At 39.9% G+C, this 25915-nt stretch overlaps 1 protein-coding gene across 1 annotated transcript; it reads left to right on the top strand.

Annotated features, from left to right (window-relative positions):
* Positions 1–10917: 10917 nt before the first annotated feature.
* LOC100710943 (desmoglein-2-like) lies at positions 10918–25700 on the top strand. Its single transcript, XM_005475650.3, has 14 exons — positions 10918–11000; positions 11253–11378; positions 12118–12273; positions 12431–12569; positions 13016–13185; positions 13550–13684; positions 16148–16333; positions 18012–18577; positions 19593–19735; positions 20894–21115; positions 22038–22277; positions 22577–22710; positions 22979–23287; positions 23403–25700. Exons 1-14 carry the CDS (start codon positions 10959–10961, stop codon positions 24162–24164), a joined length of 3330 nt encoding a protein of 1109 aa, XP_005475707.1. The 5' UTR covers positions 10918–10958; the 3' UTR covers positions 24165–25700.
* Positions 25701–25915: the final 215 nt, after the last annotated feature.

Here is a 25915-nt window from a genome sequence, read left to right as displayed (position 1 = left end):
TCTAGGTCTCGCTGTTGTTGTCGTTAATAGTAAAATTATTCATGAAAATACAAAGACCTGAAGTGTGTGTGTGAACAGTTGTCATGCCACTGATCTTGGCCTCTCTAATTGGTTGTGTGTGTGCGCCAATGATTCTTTTTGTTTTGTTTTTACATTTGGTAAGGACACACGCAGCACTCTCTGGACATTTTGAATTATGAGGACAGGGTCGATGTCCTCAATCCGGGGCCGGGTCGTGGGGGCAGCAACCCAAGCAGAAGACACGGCACGGGAGCCAGGGGAGTGCACAGGGATTTATTGTTGGATTATTATTTACCTCACTGTAAATAGACGCATTGTTCACCACAAGAGTCCTGCATTTTGGGTCCACCTTCCCCACATCCCTACTGCTTGCCCTGGCAAACCGTGAGACAGATACTCTCTTTCTGGCCAGACACATGGCAGCACTTCTGCTATAATTTCGTTCGTATTTAACAAAATAAAAATGCTGACATAAGTGTACACAGTTTTTGACTGATAGTGAAAATTGTTTTTAAAGACCTTATTTTAACATTTCACTCAACAACAAACAAACCCTCCCAAACAAAAAACAGGAACTTAAAGGGCCAAATTCCATTATATTTCTTCACGTCAATATACGGGCTGCAAGTAGGGGTGACGTGGGGTACAAGTGGCCTCTCGGGCTGTGAGTTTGAGACTCCTGCTCTAGACACTTGCATTTCTCAGACATGGAAATCAAATATGTGATAAATTGCAGGATTTAGGTTATAAATGCATGTTCATATTTATTTTACAATCAGAAAGAAAGGGTTGGCTAGATGTAGAACAAGCACTTTGCAATAATCTAGAGATTTCAGATCTACCATTTATTGGCTCAAACATCCAATGACATGAATGCTTCAAAAGCATCAACATCAGCTCCTCTCTGACAGCATGGTGGGAGTTTCTGAAGTTGACTGAGTCTTCATTAATCCCATGCAAACGTACACCTATCTGGAACAACCCTGACATATTACAAAACAATAATATGATAAACTTTTCAGATTGGAGTAGTAAAGGAATCAAATATTTAGAACATATACTAGAAGGAACAGAATTTATTTCATTTGACAGACTAGTTACACAATATGGGATCAACAAGAAAAGATTTTTAGAATATCAACAAATTAAATCCATAGTAAAAAAGAGATTTAAACCGGGTCAAGTTGAACTACAAACACCACCAAGTGTGGTTCAATTTCTTACTCTTAAAACCCCCAAATTACTATCCAAAATATACAGAATGCTTTCTAAAACAGATGAATCAATATCCCTTCCTATTGCAAAATGGGAAGCGGATTTATCAGTTAACTTTGACCAAAACTTCTGGTCTCAGATTTGCTTAAAAACTTTTCATCTAATTAGAAATCCCAGTCTTCAATTAATTCAATACAAAATACTACATAGAGTGCACTATACAGGTCATCGGATGTTCAAGATGGGCTTTACGTCTACCAACAACTGCTCACACTGCCAAACCAATTCACCGGACAATTATATCCACGCACTTTGGTTCTGTCCACCAGTTCAGAAGTTTTGGCGCGAGATATGTGAAGACTTATCAAAGTGTCTGAAATGTAACATTCCAACTTCCCCTTTAGTATGTTTGTTGGGCAGCTTAGATAATGTCACTCCGGAAAAGAATATAGCCCATATGGTTTTCACTGCCCTATGCATAGCCAAGAAAACAGTCCTCATGAACTGGAAAAATAAAAATAATCTTAATTCTAACCAATATAGAAATTATCTATTAGATTACATTAGTCTTGATACAGCCTCTGCCACCACATCAGATCAATTGCTCTGGGCTCCTTTGATCAGCTCCATCACCTAGTGGGGGTGGGGGGTCTTAGTTTGGTCCCACCTTCACTGTTGTGATTGGTGTGGGGGTAGGGACAGGCTTAGGGCGTCGGGGGGTTCCCCGGGAGCATCTTCCTTGGGGGGCTCAACCCGGGGTAGCGGTCATGGCCAATTAGGGGCTCTGTTGGCTCTTAGGTGACGGTTTCCTCGTGGCTGTGTGCAGCGGGGCTAGGGGAGGGTCTGTGCTGAAGGACGTGGGTTACTGACCTGGTAGCCTGGCTGCCCCTGGGTGGGTCCGGGATGGGCGTGAGGTTCTGGGGGCACTCCGTCTCTGGGCTGGGGCCCTGGCCAAGCCTCAGGGGCTTGGGTCCTGGTTTGTGTGTTGCCGGGGTTGTGGGCGGGTGGGTGTATGGGGGCCCAGTCCTGGCGCGGGGTGCCGCCTGTGCATCGAACCACCTGGGGGGCTCTTCAACTGGTGGGGGAGGTTGTCACATCCTGCAGGAGCCTTCCTCTCTTCAGGAACTCTCTCTGCAGGAGGGGGAGATACAGGAGAGGTGGAGGAAGATCTCAGCCTGGGCGTCTATTGTCTTGTGTAGTCTGGAAGATGAGTGGATGATGGGGTGGGTGCAGTTTTCTCTGTGGGGGGGTCAGGTGGACTGTCCCGGGCTCTGTGGGGCCGGGCGGCGCTGCTGCACTGGGCCCCGGTCTGGATGGACCTGAGCCCCCCTTTCCCTGGCGGGTTGCAGAGTATGGGGGTGCCTACTGGGGTCAGCGGGGGAGCTGACCCCAGGGAGGGGTCACTTGCCCCTCCCTTCCTTCCCTCCCATCTCCAGCTGCCTCCCTCTTCCCGCTCAACCACAATCACCCACACATGCAGGGGCCTTGGGGTAGGGGTGTGTCACCAGGGTGCAGAGGAGACATCCCATATGTTACCCCCTCTGTCCCCTTCTGGCTGCCTCTGCCTCAATTTTATCCCACAACTTAGACATTCACATTACTCACACTCTCATTACACATACATATAGGATCTTGGGGGTGGGCACGCTACACGGATTCCAATCACCATCAGGGTGTACACCTCACCCCTGGCGTCATTGCCCACCTCTCAATTTTAAATACACGTAGACATTGAGGGCTAGCAGGAGGGGCTATACGCTTACCTGCTGCTCTGGCAGGTAGCTCCATGCCCTCCTGGGTTTTAAATGCACCTTAGAACACACATACATCAACACTACATATGAGCGGGTGGAGGGAGGTTTTGGAGTCTTCCTACACCCCCGTTCTCTGCGGCCTGCTGGAGCGGGGGGGCTAGGAGGAGGAGTTGGCCGTCCGACTGGGGTCTGGAATGTGGGGCCTCCCTGCTGCTGCGGAGTCGGGGCGGTCTGCTTCTCCCCACCGCAGGGAAAAGGGTAACACCACCTGGGTCTGGGTGCAGTTTCCCCCTCCAGGGGCAAGGGTACCTAGACCCGGGGCTTAGAGTACGCTTGGGGAGTGTGATTGTGTGTACAGTGTCTCTCTGTCTGTCTCCACGTTGGGTGAGTGTTGAGAGCATGAGGGTGGGAATAGATGTTTGTATCTGTGTGTGCCTGTTTGTCTGTGTCTATATGTCAGGTTGGGTATCAGACGCCACCTCTCTGGGAACATCTCAGGCCCTCCAAGGTTTGGAGGCCCATCTCCCCCACCACTTCCCCTGCCGGTGTCAGACGCCCTCAGACATCGGTGCGTTGGTGGTTCTTTGTGTCAGGCGGTGGGCGCCCAGGTACCCACCGGCTCACTCCTTGGCGGCTGCTTATCGGGGCATGGAGCCTGGGGCTCGCTCGGGCCACTTCGGGGATGGGGTGCCCTCGGCCTCTCAGCCCAGGGCTCGGTCACTCAGGCACAGCTGGCTGCCGGCGGAGCTCACGGGCACGTCACTGCAACCCCCCTGGCTTCTGCTCCGCGGCTGCTGAGTGACCCCTCATCTGGGACTCTCCTCAGCTCTTTCTGGGATAGTGGCGCAGCTGCCCTCTGTTGGTCTTCCTTGGTCTCTTGTGTTCTGGGGCCTCTGGATGTCTGGAGTTTTGATCTCCTCCATACCTGCGTCATGCCCTGGAGGTCGGGGCAGTGGCCCCCCACACCCTCTAGCAGATCATTACATGAAGGAACCTTTTAAAAACAAGCGCGTTCATGCTCACAGGTGTACACACGGGTGCTCACAGACACAAACTACACCCTTTTTGGCTCCTACCTCAAAGCACACTGTGCGCTGTCGATCTCACGTGCTGCACCATAATGTTTAATATTTAGTATTTACTGTCATATTCCCATAGATCATTGTGATCTTGTTTATTACTCTCGTCTTCTTCTGCTTGCTTTCTTTTTTCTTTCTCAACAGGTGATCCAGGTGATCGATATGTATTTTTTGTCTGCTTATTCTGTTGGTTTTTGTTTTTTGCCCTTTTTCCCCGTCCCTCTTCTCAGGTTTTTGTTTTTTTCTTTCCCTCTTTCTTTCTCCCCTTTCTTTCCACCAGTCAAGTCTGTCCCGTATTCAGCAAGTGAAAATAAAATAAACAATAAAAGGTGAATCAGATGGACCATTACGGCAAGGGTGGGATGGTCCATTTGGTAAAGTAAATCCGTTGGGCATCTTTCTTCGCCTTTAGACAATAATTCTGATGGCAAAAGAACCAAACGGGACAGGTAATTAAAAAAACAAAAAAACAAACAAAAAAAAAACAATCAGAAAGAAAGAACAAGAGAAGGGAAAAGTGCAGGACAGACTATAGTATATACATACACTACTACAAAATTGGCATTATATTTCCTGTTTGTGTTATTATTTGTGGTAATAGGGGTACTAAATAGGATGAGAGCTAAATTTAACCACAGTGTGGTTAAGTTAGCACACTGGCCAAATGTGTGGCTCATGTGAATAAAATACCATTATGTAACTTAACGAGTGAACTGTCTGCATGTTTCTTCTTAAGACAGGGGTGTGGGAACTCCAGGCTTAAAGGGCCGGTGTCCTGCAGGTTTTAGATGTGTTCTTGATCCAACACAGCTGATTTAAATGGCTAAATGACCTCCTCAGCATGTCTTGAAGTTCTCCAGAGGCCTGGTAATGAACTAATCATTTGATTCAGGTGTGTTGACCCAGGGTGAGATCTAAAACCTGCACAAACCTGATACATCTAACCTGCATCCTCTCTTTTCACAAGCTAGAAACAGAGTTTACCCCTCAAGTGAAAGAGAAAGTAAAAAGTGAGCTGTTAGAGCTACTATCCATGATGTAAGAACAAAGACCCATCAGGACAGCCAAGATGATGGCCCCAAGTGATCAGCTACTTATTATATAGCTAAGGCAACAAGAGAAAAAGAGGAGGAGGTTGAACAGGAGCATCATGGAAGAACAAACCTTTGTAGGATAAAGCCTTGATATCAGCCACTTGAAGAAGTGGCTGTCCTACCAATGGCTGGACAAAGCTGGACTGAAATACAGAGAAGAGGCACTAATCACGGCTTTAACTGGAAGTTTAGTAGAGGTTGGGGTCTGCCACACCAGGCAGGATGCCACGTGCAGGCTTTGCAAAGATGCCCATGAAATAGCCCAGAGTGAGATGTTAGCAGCCCAACTGGTCCCAGCAGATGGCCGCTCCTCCCTGAGCCTGGTTCTGCTGGAGGTTTTTTTCCTGGCACATTGTCGCCAAAGCGCTTGCTCATAGGAGGTCATATGATTAGTGGGGTTTTCTCTGTTTACTCTGTATTATTGTAGGGTCTTGACCTTGTAATATAAAAAACACCTTGAGGCAACTATTGTTGTCATTTTGTGCTATATAAAATTGAATTGAACTGAAAAAACAGCTCTTAAAGAGTCTGTCTAATGCGTGGTTTGGTGTGCATTGTAATTTCCCTTTCATGTATTTTTCTCAGCTCCCTGCTAAAGTATTCTGTTCACTCAAATGTGAAACCCACCTCTGGTGGTTTGTAGAACGTCCTTCTCTCCTTCTCTGCTGTCTGTCTTGGCTTCCTGCCTGTCCTCTTACAAACCCTACTTAGGAAATACCTCCCCAGATCTCAAGCAATGCTTCTAAACTCACAACCTACAATAACTCATTTTAGCTTCACAGCTCCACATAAACTATGCCTCACCATTTCCACAGACCCTCCCTGGCTATAAGTTTTAAGTTTAGTGCCAGGTCAGATTATACTTCTCTGTTTATATATTTTATAATTGTAAATAAACCGAGTGAACACCAGCTAAGTGAAGCTGTAGAGAGCAGGCAGACAAGTAATCATGTGGAGTGTAAGAGTCCTTTTCAGGGAAGGTTTTGAGAAAGTGGGCACTGCAGGACTCAGGAGACATCAACGTGAGCTGCCTGGCACACTTAATGAATGAGGTAAATGAGGTATGTACAATTCAATTTTATGTATACAATACCATATGTTACCTCAATGTGCTATATATTGTCAAGAGAGAGAGAGAGCTCTAACAACCAAATGACCCACTATGGGCAACGGCTTGGCAGTGGGAAGGAAAAACTCTCCTTTTAACAGGAACAAACCTTTGGCAGAACCAGGGATGTGCAGTGACTGTGGCAATACAGAGTGGTGTATTAATGCATCATGGTAGGCCCCCAGCAGCCTAGGCCTATTGTAGCATAACTAAGGGAGGGTTCAGGGTCACCTGATCCAGCCCTAACTATGTACTCTAGCAAAATAAAAGTTTTAAGCTTATCTTAAAAGTAGAGAGGATGTCTGTCTCCCAAATCTAAACTGGGATTCAGGAGACAGGGTTCTCTCCAAAGAAAGTTTTTGCTCCAAAGCTGGAGAGGCTATTTCCAGAAAGAGGAACTGGTCGAGTTCAAGAGCAGTGGCAAATATGTTATCTTCATTAAAATCAATCCTTACTAAAATCACAAATAGTTTTTAAAACCAGAAGTAAAACCCCGAAACATAGGATTAAAAATGCAAATTTGACACAAAGTCAGAAAGGTAAATGAGACAGAGTTGACACATGAGGACAAAACACTGCGATGAAACTAGGACGGAAAGACACGAAAGGTAAGTGAGATCGTCTGAAAAAGTAAGAACGAGAAGCAAGGGAAGCAAAACTCAAAAGCAGTGGGTATGAGGGGCCGTACAAGCCAAAATTCATTCTTTCACTCTCACACACATACATTCTTCTGTCAGACACACGTATTGTCACTCTCACATACATATATTTTTCTTTCACATACATATACTTTCACTCTCATATAGTTTTATTTCAATTTTTATATTTAGATATTTTTATTCTCATGTTTACACATATTTAACACACACATTGCAATATTGTGCTCTCTTATACATGTATTTTAATGTACATATTTACAAATTTTTCACTCTAACATACATGCATTTTCATTTATGCATTCCTACATTTTGCTCTCATTTACATGCATTCAGTATGCATTTAATCTCACAAATAATATATGTATGTAAGCAGAGAATGCATACATGTCAGAAAAAAATATATGTATGCAAGAGAATAATGTATGTGAATGAAAGAGTATAGTGGAAACGGAAGGAGTTTAATGGAAACGGAAGGCTGGGTGTCTGTACCGCTGTGATTGGCTGAGAAGCACGGGCGGGTCACTTTCAAGTGTCTGACAGCATGGAGGGGGGAGAAGAAACTCGAGTTCTTCAGCAAGCTATCGGGGTGTTAAGAAATATTTTATCATCTCCTGAAACGGTCACATCGTTGTCCTCGTCACTTGATCGAGATGGGACGGGCTCAACTTTTTTTTTTACGTGCGCTCAGAATAGTGGCACAAAAATAACGCCATAGTTACCCACCAGCTGACCGGGTGGTCACTCGGGTTAAACATAATATATAAAGCTCAACTGACAAAAAATCACCGACTACACCACCAGGTATTTTTTTTGGAATTCACATGACAAGGTGCGGCCAGGTTTCACAATGGGCTCACCCGAAACCCTGGCTGATTAGGTCCCACACCCGCTTTCACACCTTGGCGCATGTGATTAGAGGATCACCAGGGGGTCCTTTGTCCCTCCTTGGGGGGGATACTCCCACTGGGTTTAAATCTGGGACTCTCGGCCATTTGACCTTAGAACTGAAGAAGCTTCTCGGATGAGAGGTGAAACGTCTTCAAGCAACTCAAAGAAGTCCAGATGCTTTTCTTTGCAACTCCTTTGACCATGTATGTTAGAGTGAAAAATTTGTAAATATGTACATTAAAATACATGTATAAGAGAGCACAATATTGCAATGTGTGTGTTAAATATGTGTAAACATGAGAATAAAAATATCTAAATATAAAAATTGAAATAAAACTATATGAGAGTGAAAGTATATGTATGTGAAAGAAAAATATATGTATGTGAGAGTGACAATACGTGTGTCTGACAGAAGAATATATGTATGTGAGAGTGAAAATATATGTATGTGAAAGAAGAATGTATGTGTGTGAGAGTGAAAGAAACCTCCATATTGCACAATATAGTTCAATTAAAAACATTTCATAAAGTTTAAACAGTTGGCAACAGAACATAACATCACTGCGAAGGTTTCTTTAAAGTTGGAGAATGGCCTAAAGGCTGAACTCTTACCTTGGATGCAAGCCAGTTTCACTATTTTGACAGAGAAACATGCCTATAGCTCTTAAAAAAACAAACAACAACAACCCCCCAAAAATCATATAAGAACTGGTGGTTGCCTGCTAGACCCTAAGCAGCTGGCTCCGTAGAGCAATGACCCCGCTCCCTCTGAACTCCTAATCCATCCAAATAAGCTGTATGTGTGAAGTAGAAATAAAGTGTGCATGTGAAGTATGACCTCACATTGTGGACCTTCAAACTTTATGAACAAGCCATTGTTAATAAGGAACCTGATCTGTTCTGCCCAAAGGCAAACTGTGCAGTGTCACGCTAACGCTTTCATTTGCATAGTTCCAATAAAAATACATGGATATCAACATCAGTCCAAATGTCTGTCAATCTGTTCTTCTCACTTTACTTTATTATTTTGTTATCATTGATTTATTTCCATTTAGATGCTTATTTCTGCTGTGTTATTGTTAATAGTAAAATTATTCTTGAGAATACAAAGTCCCAGCAATTTACCACTGTGCACATTTTAAGTGTGTGTGTGTGTGTGTGTGTGTGTGTGTGTGTGTGTGTGTGTGTGAACAGTTGTCAATATAAAATTATTACTTGGTAGTCAGTATAATCTTTTAATAATATAAGTTTACTTATGGTAGAATGCTGTATGTAATCATTTGTGTTTAGAAGTAAGTAGTTGATGGCATATTGAAAGAATGTCTCATCCTAGGAGGTTTGTGTGATTCCAGAGTGTTCTGGTATTCACCCCCCACATCCTAGGAGCATGGGAAAGGTCGTACCTTCTTTTATTGTTTTACGGTAGGATAAACGTATCTATGCCTGTTTTAGTCTAAGTGCCTTTTTTACATATAGATGAACTGTTGGATTTTCCAGACCAGCAGGTTTAGGGAAGTCGTTTATGGGGTCACACACATACACACACCCACACCTAAACATCCACATTCCAATGTAAAGAACAAACACCCACTGATGTATAAATAAAGACCAGGGCAGTCTCAGAGCGTGGGTCACAGAGCCCTGCTCTGTGCTGCCCTTGTATACAAGTAAAACTGTGTTTTAGAATAATTCTCCTGACAACAGTTGTTACGCTACCTATCTTGACCTCTCAAACTGGTTGAAAGATGTGCCACTGAAAGTATGTCAGAACGTTCTTGTCTGCACCTGCATGTAAAAATAAGAGTCTTAAACCAGTAGTATGCTGATTTTATCTTTTTGCCTAAGGTTATAACAGTATTCATGAAAAGCACTAGCATTTTTATTTAACACATTACGCACTGACGATAGCATCACTGGAGTCATTCGACTTGATTTATTTATTTTGCTTTATTTTGGAGAACGCCTTAAAGTGCACACAGTTTGCCCAATGATATAAGTTCATATGAATTAATTTTCAGATGACTTACAGATTTACAGATAACTGTCCAACAACAAACTACAGAGATTACAAATTAGGTATAAAAGACTACAGGGGCGACTGTGGCTCAGGGGATTGGGAAGCTCATCTGTAACCGGAAGGTTGCCGGTTCGAGCCCCCTGCTCTCTCCGTCCTGGTCGTTGTGTCCTTGGGCAAGACACTTTCCCCCTACCGCCTACTGGTGTTGGCCAGAGGGGCCGATGGCGCGATGGCAGCCTCACTTCTGTCAGTCTGCCCCAGGGCAGCTGTGACTACAACTATAGCTTGCCTCCACCATCAGTGAATGTGAGAGTGAATGAATAGTGGAATTGTAATTGTAAAGCGCTTTGGGTGTCCATTAGTATGAAATGGTGACATCATAGGCGCCATGGTTGATGGACTGAAAACCCCTATACATGAAACAGTCCCTCATCTGATATCACAGTTCTCTTTTATGAATGTTCTAGATTGATGATTTGGCCACTCACAAAGTCTAAAGTCTCTGATAGTTTTAGTTTTTCAGCCCAGTTATGATCTCCTTTACTTGAATGTTAAATGGTAACAAGTATATAGTGGAAGGTCAACATCTGGAATAAAACAAGCCTAGCACACACTTGTGTTCTCAGGATATCAGGGTTGTAAATTGGCGGAATTAATTTTCCATAAACTGCACAAAGACAGGAAAACTCAAAATTCATCTTGCCAGACTCTGCACTCGAAATCAAAGAACTTATTTAAATTTACCATGGAAACACTGAAAAAAGCTAAACTATTTATTCATTTATCTTTTTGAAAAGTAGCCTCTTCTCACAGAATGCCTTTGAAGTGTGCTTTAGGTGTGGATTACCTTTAAGATTATTGTGCTGATAAGACACACCTTTAACTCTCAAAAGTACATGCTGTACATGCTTGTGTTAAATAAGGACACTAAACAGAAAGGGTCTGCACATCACAGAGTGTGTTGGCAGCACATTGTGAGGTAACATCATGTTGCCAAGCCCTATAGAGGGACGGACTTAAACGTGCTGTGGGTGTGTCTTTACATTATTAGATTACATACAGCCCATCGGTTTGTTCTTCTTTGAAAACCCGACTCAACACATCCCAACGCTTCTCTGCTCTCATGGCGAAGTTGAGACTACTGCTTCTATTTTTACTGGCCTTAGTGAGTATTCAGTCTTAAACTACTATCATATTAACATGCTAGGGCATCCTTCTTCTTATTTAAAGCGACAAAACAGCACTATCAGGTGGTGCGGTCAGGTATTATTTATTTTACTGCCTAACACAGATTATTATTTATATGCTACACTCAAAGTTGGCGGTTCGCAGATAACACAGTGTAAGGAAAATAAGAAAGCCTAGCCCAGCGTTTTGTTGTGGACTGAGGGATTTAACTGTACTACTGTCATTACAGATGATGAGTTCTGAGGCCAAAGAGAAGAAGGTAAAGAAACTGAGGAGGAATCGGAGAGAGTGGATTCTTCCTCCTGCAAAGCTGATGGAGAACATTGACTACACCCATATGGAATACGTTGCAAAGGTCGTCAGCTCATTGAAATCTTTATAGCATATACACATATTACATGTATGTTATATTTTTTAAGCAGTGGCTGAGTGGCTTCTATCACATCATTTGGTGATCTTCCGCTACTTTAGGATTGCATGTCATGAACATTCCTTTAAAAAAGTCCACTTGTACACACAGCTGAAAACTTGAAAACAGCCACAAGTACTCGGTTTGCTAATAATAGTTTAAAAACACACTTTGACCAGTCAGCAGCTGTCAGCGCAGATTTCCTATTACAAACTAATTGTTAACGGATTTGCAAATCCTATTATGTCCAATATGATCACAGTGATAAATTTCAGGTGCAGACATTTGGAAAGTTCTGCATATACTCTTTCATTTCAACAGTAAAATTAAAAGTTTAGACATCATTTATGTCTGTGCAGTATCTGTTGTGCTGGCAGTGCTTTGGCATAGATTCATATTTTTGTATTATTACAAAAACAATTCCAGTAGAGAGTGAAAAGCAGTTCTTGAACACATATTTGCTCTTGCTAAAAAGTATAACAAGGGCAGGGAATATTTAAGAAGCACCCCAACCTGACATCACTGTCTGAGACTTAAGTTCAACCTTAATACTAGAACAATTTTTTAAAGCATGACTAGATGTTGAGAAAAGACCATGCGATCATAATAATTACATATTTACCATCTATTTTACCAAGTCTTACTATGTAATTTACAGTAAATTATTTTCCCTGTTTTGTTTCAGATACGCTCTGATAAAGACAAATTTGAGAAGGTTCAATATTTCCTTTCTGGAGAAGGGGCGGATAAAAACCCATTAAACCTCTTTGTGGTGGACCGAGAGACTGGGTTTGTACGTATCACTGATAAACTGGATCGGGAAAAATGCCCATACTACAATGTAAGTTTGTTTTGATCTTTGTTTGTTTCTGAAATTCAGAATTTCAGGTACAATCTGAAATTCTGAAATCAATAATATAGTTTCTATATGTAATTGTATTACATATAAAAAGATTAATTTTAAAACTATCTCAGTCTGTCATTAACAATTTACACAGCTAACAGGGATCGCTAGATACAGGAATGGGACCACTGCAGAGGATAACATCCCACTGACTGTAACAGTCCTGGACCAAAATGACAATGCTCCTTCTTTTGAGCTGCATACTGGAAACATTAATGAGGCAAGCGAAAAAGGTAATGATGGATTTTAAACATTTTTCTTTATGTGATGCATACAAATTGCATTTTAGTTTTTATGGAGTTCTTGTGAGAAAATCCCTGAAATCTGTCCTCTTCTGAAGATATTTCTTCAGCCTAGTAAGACTAGGAGTAGTGAGATGATATTGCAAGAGCAAGAGAGAGAAAATGAGCCATGACAGACAGGGGAAAAGAAGAACGGAAGAACTCTGGGCTAGAAGTTTAACATTTCACAGACGACCTTGGACTTAGTCACAGCGATTCACATTATATTTACATCTTAAAACTGTTCAAATACATCTGCGTTCTATAAGATCCAGTTGAAATTCATTTTGAGAATCAGCCTCTAACCTTCTTTTTTGTCGCATATACAGTCTGCATATGTTATGTATGTGAAAGTTGTTTGTCAAATGATCGTGTTGAGCTGTTGTGCTCCACTGCAGGAACCTTTGTCATGCAGCTTGAGGGTAAAGACAACGATCAAGCTGGAACAATTAATGCAGAGATCTCCTACAGAATCGCCAGTCAGACGCCAGCAGGCACAGGTCACATGTTCCATTTAGATGAAAAGACTGGAAAACTGTATGTCAAAGAGCCCACGCTGGACAGAGAGGTGAGGCTAGCAGTCACTGCACATACAGCAAGACACATATATGCTTCTGCATTTTTGCACAAATTTCTTTCTTAAATTTCTTAATATATTTCTTAAATATATACATTTTGATTCAGGCAACCTTTGTCAGGTAGAATAAAACAATGTTCCTGGACAGAAAATGTCATTCAAATAAAATATTCTTAAGAGAGACAGTGTGCAGATGTCATAATTGGACGATACCTCCTAAACGTGCAAAGGTGATTTTCTCATCGTGGAAGGAAAACAGGACCGACTGGATCGACTCATCTTAGCTTAGTATGATTACAATTCTTCTGTGGAAGTATCTGGATATAAGTCATGCGTTTTCACCTCCTTTTCACAGACTTATGACTTCTACAGACTGGTTATAAAGCTAACTGATATGGGAGGAGCAGCAAGTGGACTGACAGGAACTGGAACTGTAGAGATCAAGATCCTGGACATCAATGATAACATGCCTACTCTGGAAAAATCTGAGGTAATGAATATGACCTTTACTTGTTCTTAAGGCATCCAAATTTATTCTTATATTATTAATCACTTTCAAAACAACTGTATACAGCTGTGTCTGTCTCATTATTTATGGATGGCTTAAGTTATGAACTTTACGTTAGTGGTATCAAGTGTGCTTTTCTTAAAAGCAGTGTGAATGGTGGCCCAAGCTGCAGGGAGTTTAGGAATATCCAGTAGCAGTATACGGCTGTTACCTCTGCACGCTACTTGTTCCCAGAGTTTTGAGAAGCAGTCGTAGATATTCATTTCCATCCTCGTGGTATGAAAATATTCATCTGCGTGTCAGAAAAATTGTGGCAAAATGGTGTTTAAAAAATTCTTAAACTGTGTTGGCCCATTTTGGAAAGCTCTGGAGTTTGCTCCTCTGGACTGTCTATGTAATTTAGACATAGCTTATGGATTTGAAAAGTAATACAGGAATAAAGTTACCCTGCATTCTTTCTAATTGCCAAGGGGTAAGTCCCTTGGTAGTAAAAAAAAGTTTCAGTTGTCGATTTATTACTTCAGAAAATATTTCTGTCACAGTCTGGCTGAGGCAGACTGCATGTATTGTGAAGAGGACTCAAATGTAGACCAAAACAGAACGTGAAACGTGACGTGGATTAACAAAAACAAGCTGTTTACTAAGGCTGACAAAAATAGATACAAACAAAGGGCATGGGTGAAACTAAACAAAAACCTAAACTGGGTGAACTAAAACATGAAAAACTTTAAACATGGAAAACTGGCATGGATACCTGGAGACACAACGTGGACTAGAAGACAACGTAACAAGGAATGACTGAAAACACACGGACTAAGTACACACAGGAGGGTAATGAGGGAAGTGGAAAAAGCTGAAAGAGATGAACATAATGACATCACAAGGGGAGAGTAAAACTAAACACAATGAACACAAGAACACAGGACCGCTTCAAAATAAAACAGGAAACATTATGAAATGCAGACATGAGAACATGAACTTGACAACAAAAGACATGCAGACATGAAACACATAAAGGACAAGGAAGACTTAACACAGGGGTTGAAAACACAAGGGAATCTAATAAACAAATGAACTTAGATAAACTAATGAACTTAAACATCAACCATAAACATCAAAATAAACTCAAAACGCTGGGTCAAAAGACCCAGGATCGTGACAATTTCTCTCCTGAGCTCAAGTTCAATATAGTTTTAATGTTTGCTTTGTTGAGCATGCTCCAATTTTCAATCAAATGGAAGGAATGCATGTTTTAAAGCATACCTACCTTCTAATGTCAAGTGAATTGTTCATGTCGTTCCAGGTTACTGTTATAAACAGTTTTTAAGTCAGCTCTACCTTATTACTTATTACTTATTATCCTTATTGCTTACTCAGTATTATAGTGTACTAAATATGTAACGATGTCTGCTGTTCAGTTTTTATAGAGCATGCATCTTGTTTTAAGTTAACCAAAACTAGCATCCAAGCCAGGAGAAAAACTTCCAAACAAGACAGTATTAGTGCCTCCTGCTATGGATGATTATGCCATAATCTCAGAGATTCCAACAAGCCTGTTACAGCCATATAAACCCTGCTTCTGAGTACAAACTACACTGTGTTCATTAAGGCTGTTGTCTTTAATTCTTTGCTCTAAAAATGCCCTAAAAATAGTCAGTGATCACTGTTTTATTACCACTATTATCTGCAGCATGTTTTAAAGCAGACAAAGAGCGATTCAGATAACCCATTTACTTTGTAATAAATCAAGGGTCCAGTGTACACTGTCCGGGACAGGATTACCTGGGTCCTATCCTGGTGCCAGGCCTCTCAGGACTGTAGAGTTGGAGAAATACTTTGAGAATCTCGTTAATCTCATCTCATGCCTTCTATGATAGAAGCAGAGTCTGAAGATGAGGGGACGGCTCGATTTCATCTTTGTTTTTTGTAGATGATGTAGTTCTGTTAGCTTCATCAGGTGGAGATCTGCAGCTTCCACTGCAGTGGTTCACAGCATGGCATTCTGAAGGATGGATTGATGGATAGCTTAGCACTCCACACACAAATGGATAACTATTGGTGAAAAAACAGAACTGCCTTTTTTCATCTGGTAAATACAAAACATGCTGTTTCAGAATGACACTGAAAAAATGGTTCATGAATTTTTTGCAGGATTCCATTTAATCCAAAATTAATAAGAATGAATAACTGTGAGAGTTCTATAGCCTTCCTTACATAGAAGGCTATAGAAAATTTAAAAAGGAACTATGTACAGTTTATCATTTCATATAATTTTAACGTTTTTCTAGTCTTTTGAACACTGTAAGCACAATGATAAAGAAAAAAAAGTACAAAAGTACAAGATGACAATAGGATAAGTTGGAATTACTAAAATAATGTATTATTGTCAGGCACTTAACATCTTATTATTACAAAAACATTTTTAACATGCTGTTCTGATTTCAGTATTCTGGCTCAGTGGATGAAAATGTTGACAATGTTGTGGTGATGAAAATCAAAGCTTTGGACAAAGACCAAGAACACACAGACAACTGGCTGACTCGCTTCACAATTTCCAAAGGAAATGACGATAATCTCTTTTCCATTGAGACAGACAACAAAACCAACGAGGGCATCTTAAAGTTGATAAAGGTATTTAATACAGCGGGTAAGCAATTATTGAACATGTCACCAAGTTTCAATATTTTCGATATTTCAGCAGCACCTTTATTAGTTTTAAAGGAGCTCTAAAAAAAAATTTCACCAGATGTCAGTCGCAACTAGTCTTGGTCAGTTACTTGAAAATAGTAATTAGTTACTAATTACTGATTACTTCTTAAAGAAAGTAATCCTGTTACTTTACTGATTAAATATTTTCAAAAGTAATTAGTTACTTTATTACTTACTTACAATTTTTTTTAAAAACATGATACACAACCTCCAAAAGTTGATTCTGTTCATCTGGACGTAGCGTTTTGTGGGAGAAACATTTCGTCACTCATCCAAGTGACTTCTTCAGTCTCAGCTGACTGCAAATGTACTGTTTATAAGTTTGGGGAAACCTGCAGTCAGCTGAGACTGAAGAAGTCACTTGGATGAGTGACGAAATGTTTCTCCCACAAAACGCTACGTCCAGATGAACAGAATCAACTTTTGGAGATTTACTTACCTGGATGATTGAGCATGCATCAAGACATGATACACAACCAGAATATGTAATATTGAGAGACACTATAACAAACAAAATCACGGTTTAGTAGCACAGTAACGCAGCGTGCTTAAGGGAAAGTAACAGTAATCTTATTACATTTTTTTGCAATAGTAATCCCTTACTTCAATCGTTACTTGAAAAAAGTAATCAGATTACAGCAATGTGTTACTGCCCAACCCTAACCCTGACCCATGCAATTCATACATGCAAAGAAAACAAACCACAGATGCAGGGACACTGCGAAAAAAGTCTTGAGCACATGAAGAAAGGGAGGTGCAAAAAAGGAATGGAAAGTCATGACACCAGCTGAAATCTATCGGTACTTAGAAGCAATCCTGCCAGCCTATCTGATAGCCTGAATGTTTAAGTGAGCACTGCTAGGGCCATAATCAGGAAGTGGAAAGACCATAGACCAGCCATGACCAGGTGCTCCCCACAAGATTTCAGACAGAGTAAAAAGAATTATCAGCAGAGTTTTCCACTTGTAGAGAGCTAGAGAAAGACCTGGAATCAGCAGGTACAATTGTTTTAAAGAAAACAATAAGTAATGCACTCGACCACTATGGCCTGTAGGCATGCTCCCTGAAGAAAAAACATGTTGAAGTGCATTTAAAGTTTGCTGACCAACATTTAGACAAGCTCGTGACATCCTGGGAGAATATCGTCTGGTCTAAGCACTGCATATCACCACATATATATGTTATCACTGTAATATCCTGGATCTTTATATATTGAGCTGTTTGTATATACTAGAGCTCTTTCTTAGATTTAGTATAATTTAGTTCAGTCTGTCACTGTTCTTATTGTAACCACATTTCTCATTATTACACATAACTAAATACTTAAAACTTAAAACCATGAACATCTATAGTTTGATTTCTTTACATGTGTGGATTGGTGGATTGGTTGTTCTCAGCATCTGGTGAGAATTCCATGACAGTAGCACCTTTAGAAATTGGTGACATGTTCAATGTTTTACACAATGTATTTGTATATACTCGCTTCAAACATTTTAATTTGCAGCTAGTTCTGGGTTTGTTTCTTGAATGTATTTCATATTTTTTTGGTGTCTGTTTTCTCTCAAGTCACTCATTTTATCTTTTATTGTTTATTTTGCAGCCTGTGGATTTTGAAGAAGTCCAGAAGCTTGAGCTTGGCCTTTTGATTGAGAATATTGCTCCGTTTGTGATTGGTAGTGCTATACAGATGGATGTGGGTGTTCATGTTGGAGAGGGTGACCCTCTAGTTACTGGAGCTGGTGCCGGGGCAGGAGCTGGTGCTGGTGCTGGTGCTGGTGTCGGTGTGGGTGTAGAAACAGAGCTGGGAGTAGATGTGGATTTGGATGTAGGCGTGAGTGTAGATGTGGGCCTAGATCTGAAAGGCGAGGGGGATATAGGGTTGGATGCAGGACTTAAACCTGAGGTGGAGGCTGGCCCTGGAGTTGGAACTGAAGTGGGCACTGATGTGAAACTTAAACCAGGACCAGGAACTAAGCTGAAGCCAAATGCACCAAAAAGCTACCCCATTAAAATATCAGTTAATAATGTACCAGAGGGTCCAGCATTTGTACCTGACACCAAGGTTGTTCATGTATCCGAGGACCCAAAGGAAGCACCTAAAGATGGCAAGATCGCTGTGTTTACAGCCACTGATCCAGATACAGGAAAAACAGCTGAAGATGTCAGGTTTGTCAAGTTACAGTAAAATCTGTGAGACTTATGTTTAAGTGGCCATTGTTGTAAGACATAGTATCTGGACAGTCATCAACTTTTGACCTAGTCATAATGATCCAGTTTTCAGTATTTTCCACTTAATGGCAAAGCTACCAATCATATGATTTATATAAAAAGTCACTCATCAAACACCTATTTTATTTGATCAAATCTACTGCGTAGTATAGCAGAGTGTAGCAGTAATGACAATAATAATATACTGGCTAATGCTTTACATTAAGGTTTTCTAAGAACAGGCAGTAATGTGGTTAGAATTCATTACAAGATACTTATTAACACATATGTACATATTATGTGTCAAAAACACTATAACTGGTTAACTAAAGTATCAATTATGAAATTTTTTAAACTTTACTAAATTATTTTTAAATTTGGCAACATTTTATGATTTTAGCTATACTATAAAAGAAATCTATCCTAGTGAAGTCAAGAAATAATTAGAGTTTTAGAAAAATGAATAAAATAGAGTTTTTGTTGTTACTTGGTGCTAAATGAACAAAAACGAATTGAAAAAAATGAATAGCTGTATTAATCTTAATGAGGGCTCTTTCCTTACTTTTACTCTGGTAACAGCAAAAGTTGTTAACTGGTATAATAATGCATTTACTAATCGTAGCAGGTAGCAGTGGTAGCTGTAAAAACAATAAAACAACGTTAACAGCTGTGTCCTTATTAGCATTTAAAATATCTTTGATGGGTCTGTTTAAGCCTATCAAGACACACAATTATGTTAATAATATGAAGTCTTTAATGTAAAGCATTACCAGATATGATTATTATTTATTATAATTAATAAAAAAGTTAAAAGCTACTTTGGGTTAGAGGTTTTTCGTTTGTTTTTGAAGGTTTCATCTTTATCATAATGTTGAGCTAGTGTTTTATGTAAATGGACATTTTTACTTCGCTGCTGCTCGTTTTTACTTTACTGATGTTTTTTTTTCTTTCTTATATATGTTTTGTGTTCCAGTTATGCCAAAGCTTATGATCCAGATAACCTGTTTACAATTGATGAAGAAACAGCTGAAATTAAACTCAACAAGATACCAGACAGGGAGTCATCTTACTTGAAGAATGGTACCTACATCGCCAAGATTCTAGCTATAACCAAAGGTAATTCTCTTGTCAACACTAAGACTTCATTGCTGCTTCCTTCACTTCTTATATTTAGGTTTGAAGGTTATCTTTTTCCCTACTGAAGGATTTCATTTCCGTTTACTACCAATAAAATGTTGGTAGCAACAACTTTTCAGATCTTACTTGAAAAGTTTCATTGTGGAGGGCCAAGGAGAATCAGATATTTAACCTATCAGGTTAACTAGCCCCTAGAATTACTGGGTTGTAGCCAATATATTTAAGGCAGTCAAAACAAATGTGTAACCTGCCTTCATATGAAGCCCTTATATCATCAAACATTTTGGAGTTGATCTTAAAAGCTTTTATTATCTTATTACATATCAAAAATGATCAACATATAAGTGGAATCTAATTAAAATATTAGTTTCACCAGTCTCAAAAATGTGCTAAACTAATTTGAAATCAATAATTTAATTAATAACACAAACCAAAATGAACATATGAATAATTAGTAATGGATTAAAGGTCATCAGGGAATGGGAAACAGGAGGGAGACAGCTGGGAGCATAACCAGAGTCCACAGAGACAGTTCAGGAGGCCGACTTGGAAACTGAAATACTAGCAGAATTCAAATGAACAAGAAAATGTTTCAAAACTCTACAAACCTAATTCAAAAAATGTTTTGTGTGCCTGACGGCTGCATCACATTGCATCTAATACTGATTCGATTATTGATATTATGTGATGTGTTGTTGTATATTTACAATAGGATACGGCATCGGTGATTGTGGCTCAGGTGGTAGAGCAGGTTGTTTTGCGTGTGTGTGTGTGTGTGTGTGTGTGTGTGTGTGTGTGTGTATGTGTGTGTGTGTGTGTATGTGTGCGTGAATGTTACATAAAAGTGCTTAGGTATAGTCCTGATGCATGCTCAATCATCCAGGTAAGGAAATCCCAAAAAGCTGATTCTGTTGATCTGGACACTGAAAATGCTACGTCCAGATGAAAAGAATCAACTTTTCAGGTGCTTAGGTGTAAAGCATGTATATGTATCCATGACTGGGTGTGAAAATTAGAAAGTAGAAAGCACCTTCTTCAACTTGAGTGGAAAGGTGCTATGTATACCAGTCCAGCAAATGGCAATCACGGCATTTGCTTCAAATTCTTACTGACATATTTACCATATCTGCTTTTCAGACATGCCATCAAAGACAGCAACAGGAACAATAGCCATTCAAGTCACTGACGGCAATGACCACTGTCCAACCCTGACTACAAACCATGCCAGTCTGTGCTCTGATCAAAAATCTGTTTACATTACGGGCATTGATGCAGACGTCAGTCCCAATGCTGCTCCATTCACGTTCAGAATAATACCTGATGGGACACAAGGCAGCTGGGTTGTAGAAGTCATCAATGGTAAGAAAATCTGGTTTTGGTCAAAAGAAAAAGTGGATACGTTTATTTTTGCCTCTGTCAGTGCGCCCCAGGGCGGCTGTGGCTACAATGTAGCTTGCCATCATCAGTGTGTGAATATGTGTGTGAATGGGTGGATGACTGAATGTGTAAAGCGCTTTGGGGTCCTTAGGGACCAAGTAAAGCGCTATACAAATACAGACCATTTACCATTTTAATTTAATTTATTTATTTATTTTTGCATTAGTAATTGTAGTACTAATTTTATTATGACAGTGACTTACCGTAAAGACGTAAGCCTTTACAGCAGTGGGGGAAATGAGTGTTTGATCCCCTGCTGAATTTGCAAGTTTGCTCACTTACAAAGAAATGAACAGTTTTTCATTTTAATAAAGAGAGAGATCATAAACCAAACATTTAGATTAAGAAAAATTCCATAAAAGTTGATGGGCACAGTAAACACACCCCTAAACCTTGTGGAAAGCCTTCCCTGAAGAGTTGACACTGCAAAGGGTGGGCTAACATGATATTAAACTCTGTGGATTAAGAATGGGATGCCACTCAAGTTCATATGTGTGTAAAGGCAGATGAGTGAATAGTTTTGGGCAATATAGTGTGCATTTTCAGTTACAATACAATAATTCTTTCCTCCAATCCTATTATAGTGGAATCAATTCACCCAATTCTAATATCATGCAGTAAAATAAACTAGCTGCTAGTTTACAGAAAAGAAATTTGGGCAAATATTTATATGTTGTTTTTACTAAATGTAATTCAGATGCAGCTGTTGGTTTTTCCTTTCCACAGTATTTGCTTTGTTTGAGGAGGCAGAATAAATCTTGAAGTAGAGTTAATTCGAAGCTTGAGTTGCAGTGTAGTGGAGGGAAATTGTGTTTGAAAACTCTTTGTGCTTTGTTATCTCCAGAGACAAGTGCTGCTATTCATTCTCATGTGCCACTATGGCCTGGACAACATAATCTCCAGGTAGAGGTGTTGGATGCCCAGGGTCTGTCTTGTCCAACCAAGGAAGTTTTTACGGTGAATGTTTGTACGTGTTCGGAAACAGAGGACTGCAGCCGGAGAACAGCAAGACTAGGAGCTACATCATCTAAGCTTGCTGCACCAGCCATTGGCTTGTTGTTACTGGCATTGTGCTTACTACTATGTGAGTTGATTTTAGAACATCCAATAATGATGCGTATAACAGGCCTAGTTGGGAAAATCATATGTTTAAGATTTTCAGTACAGATTCAGGACTATTTTGTATCTGTACAGCTATTTATTCTATAGTATTATTCAGTTCTATTTAAAATATAATTGTAGTTTGTATTTTTACCTACACTGAAAAAGTACTGTGCATAACAGAAAAAAGGTTTAAATACATGAAAAGCCTAACCTTTTATGCTTTAGTTTGAATCTTTGCATTTAAATTTGAATGTTTTTATCTATTTTTTATTTGTGCAGTTATCCCATTTCTTCTGGTGATCTGTCAGTATGCAGGGGCAGACAAAATCTTTCCTGACCAATTTAATGAGCTACCATTTCTCCCCAAAGAAAACCTCATATCCTATCATACTGAAGGCAGAGGCGAGGATAAGGTGGGCTCCCGTGTTTGTCTGGGAAACTGTTTCTTATGTTCCTTTCTTTTTTTAAATATTCACAAATAAATAAAATCAGATATATTTTTTGTTTTATTTAATGTGGATATGTAGAAAACAAACTGATTTTTAAGGAGGAATGTGATAGATAGCTTGTCAGTCATTCCTGATTCAACTTTGTTTTAAAAACATGATTCTGAAAACTGAAATCAAAGTTCATCTATAATTTGTGTTCAAAGATCATTTTTTCTTCTTCTTTTACTTTTAGGAAATGTCACTCCAATGTTTACCTGTTATGCTCCAAAAGGTTAAGATGGGACAGTCGTCAAATTTCAACATGAAAAATTCAAACATAATGGAAATTGATGAGATACAAATCCACAACGAGCAGAAATATCAGGCAGCTGTCCAGACTGTAATGGAGGTTGACAATGCCTACACATTTTCAAGGGAATCAGTGAACCTTGGCAATGGGCGTGCATCATTCAACAGAAAAGTGCTTGGTATACAACACACAAAACACCTGTATGAGGACATGGCCCTCCCTGATGCTTTTCTCAATGATTACTACTCTCAGGTACTATGGTATAATAGCTATACATGCAATTATTTGTCACAGTATCTTCTCTTTGTACTCCTGTGCAATGAAGCTTTTGATGCCAATGACTGTTTTGTTTCTTTGCCTCAAACAGAAAGCGGCATGTGCTGTTCCTGTGGAGGATTCTCATTTGGAATATGATTTTGAGGGCCAGGGCTCCTCTGCTGGCTCTGTGGGTTGCTGCAGCCTCCTGGAGGATGACAATGACTTAGATTTCCTTACTGAACTTGGGCCAAAGTTCAAGACTCTGGCTGAGATCTGTATGTTTCCTACAATGTCCCCCAAACCCATATTGGTACAAAATGTTGCAGGTGCTATCAAAAGCACAGCTGATTTTGTCGAGCCAGTTTTTAAGACCAGACAGGAGCACATTGTTGAAACAAAGCATGCAGACATAAAAACAGAAAGACTAACGTCAAATACAAATGTACTACAATCATCTGTCAGTACTGTAAGTACTGCCCGATCTATGACACTTCCTACCTCCAAGAATACTACTGTCAGTCGTTCCTCTCATATTAGTAATTATGATACACTACCAAGTCCAGTTCAGACTGTTTTACTACAACAGGAACCAATTTACTACACCAGCTCTGTATCACAACCCATACAATATGTAGTTCAACCACATCTACAGAACACACTTTTGTTAGTAGATGGCTCCAACGGAACCAATCGATTTTTTATCCAGGACATTGAGAGGTCAAGAAATCCTGCTAGCCACACTGTTCCAACCAGCCCCATTGCCTTCCTACCCATCAGCCCAGCTATGTCCCTGGGCTCTACGGAGGATAGGAAACTAATGCAGCTAAATGGTCATTGTATGTCAATTAAGGATAAAAGTAGTCGAAATTAGGAATTAGGAAGGCCAGTTGGAACCAATCTCATCTCAGGGCATTTTGCCAAGAGGTGCTATTCTGGTTAAAGAACCCTTCAGGGTGTGTTAGATTTGGCAGTCCAGTATGTATCATAGCCTACAAGGACGAGATCTTGCTAAACAAAAAAAAACAAAAAAACAACAAAAAAAAGAGTTGGTGGTGGTTGTTGTTGTTGTTGCAGTATATAGACACATGGAGTACACATGGGCAGATGTGGTTAGGACCATTCAATGTTTTAAGAGTTTGTAATGGTGGTAGTAACAAGGCAGACTTGTCCAGATGTAGTTGATCAAATCAGCATAACACTGCTCCAAGAAAATCTTGTCAACTGTAATCCAAAAACACATGAAGGAGTGGTAGACTGTGTGAAAGTCAGTTTCAAGTCTAATAATTTGGTCATATGATCAACAACAACATTTAAGCAAAAGAAATGAATAATACTAGTCACATCAAATATAGTGATATAAAAACCTTGCATCACAATTGCATTCATGTGAAAGTTGAGGCTGCAAGTTGACACATAACATCAACCTAAATATGTTTTTAAAGGCCGATCATGTTCATGGCAACTGTGCTGATGGGAACAAGTGGCCCCCGAGCAGGAATACCATACCAAAACGAGTTCATCATGAACCTGAAGCTTAGTGAAAATGATAGTGAACCCAGTGGAGTGTTGCTGAACTAAAATCAATAAGCTTGATTGATTTTCCACTCTGTAATGCATTCGCAGGATGAACTGATCCCAAAAATATAAATGTGGGGGGAAAAGGTGTGGTGATTGTGGCATTTAGCATGCAAAGGATAGATGGACGTTTCTTGAATGCAAAAGTTTGTTTTCTCATTATGTGATAGTGTTCTCATTTAACAGGGAGTCAATGAAGAGGAACCAATATAGGACAAATATGCTCTTTCTAGTCCCTGTCAGTACTCTCCAGCTTATGAGCTATCTACTTTAAGGTGCGCATTTGAGAGTCAAACCAGGGAGTCAAGTACGTCTGATTTGAGGCTCTCTTTTTTCATAGGAGCTACAGTATCCAGAGTCATAGGCAGTGAAGATGTAAAATTATTAACCAAATAATCAGCCTCTGTGGATTAGCGTTCAAGTAGCTGCTCTGCACTCTGTTGGCACAAGGCACTGAAGAAGATAAGAGCAGACGAATGATATCTTTAAATTTGGTAAACTGACTGCTTCTTATATAGCAGCACTTTTTTCCTATGCTCTTTCTCTGTAAGTCCTTTCTTTCTTTTTTCATACTCAGATGGATGCATGAGAGAGCAGACTTTTGAGACGTATTGCTGCAAGTGTACTTATACTTTCTTATATTAGAATTCAAGGGATTAAATGTTTAGTTAAATGTCTTTACATTGACCAAAAGAGGAGTTTCACTGGTCCGGTTCACTTAACAAAGTGATGTAAAATTAGTTTGATGTCTTAGGGGGTTGTCTGATTATAGGTTATCACATTTAAGTGACTCTTGTTAGGATTTGATGCTATATAAATAAAACTGAATTGAACCGATAGCTGGGACAGACCCTGTCTCATTGTTTGATTTCAAATCTACTTTCATGTTGTACAAAGTCAAACACTGACTCATTGTTTAAAACACACACACACACACGGACCTGCATATTTTTCATTTTCTAAGTCCAATTAAAGTTCATTCTTCACCAAGGCAGCCTGGAGATAAATGTCACAACAAACACATGTAATGTTATGAGGACAAGAAAG

This window comes from Oreochromis niloticus, linkage group LG17, assembly GCF_001858045.2.
Source record: "Oreochromis niloticus isolate F11D_XX linkage group LG17, O_niloticus_UMD_NMBU, whole genome shotgun sequence".
NCBI classification, from domain to species: domain Eukaryota; kingdom Metazoa; phylum Chordata; class Actinopteri; order Cichliformes; family Cichlidae; genus Oreochromis; species Oreochromis niloticus.
This window is presented reverse-complemented; position numbering and strand designations above follow the sequence as displayed.

Bases quoted from the DNA above. Each gene is read 5' to 3' on its own strand.
- LOC100710943 (XM_005475650.3), top strand. From the start codon at position 10,959: ATGGCGAAGTTGAGACTACTGCTTCTATTTTTACTGGCCTTA. The intron at 12,274-12,430 runs GTAAGTTTGTTT...CAATTTACACAG, and splicing joins AAAAATGCCCATACTACAAT to CTAACAGGGATCGCTAGATA. The intron at 13,685-16,147 runs GTAATGAATATG...TTCTGATTTCAG, and splicing joins CTACTCTGGAAAAATCTGAG to TATTCTGGCTCAGTGGATGA.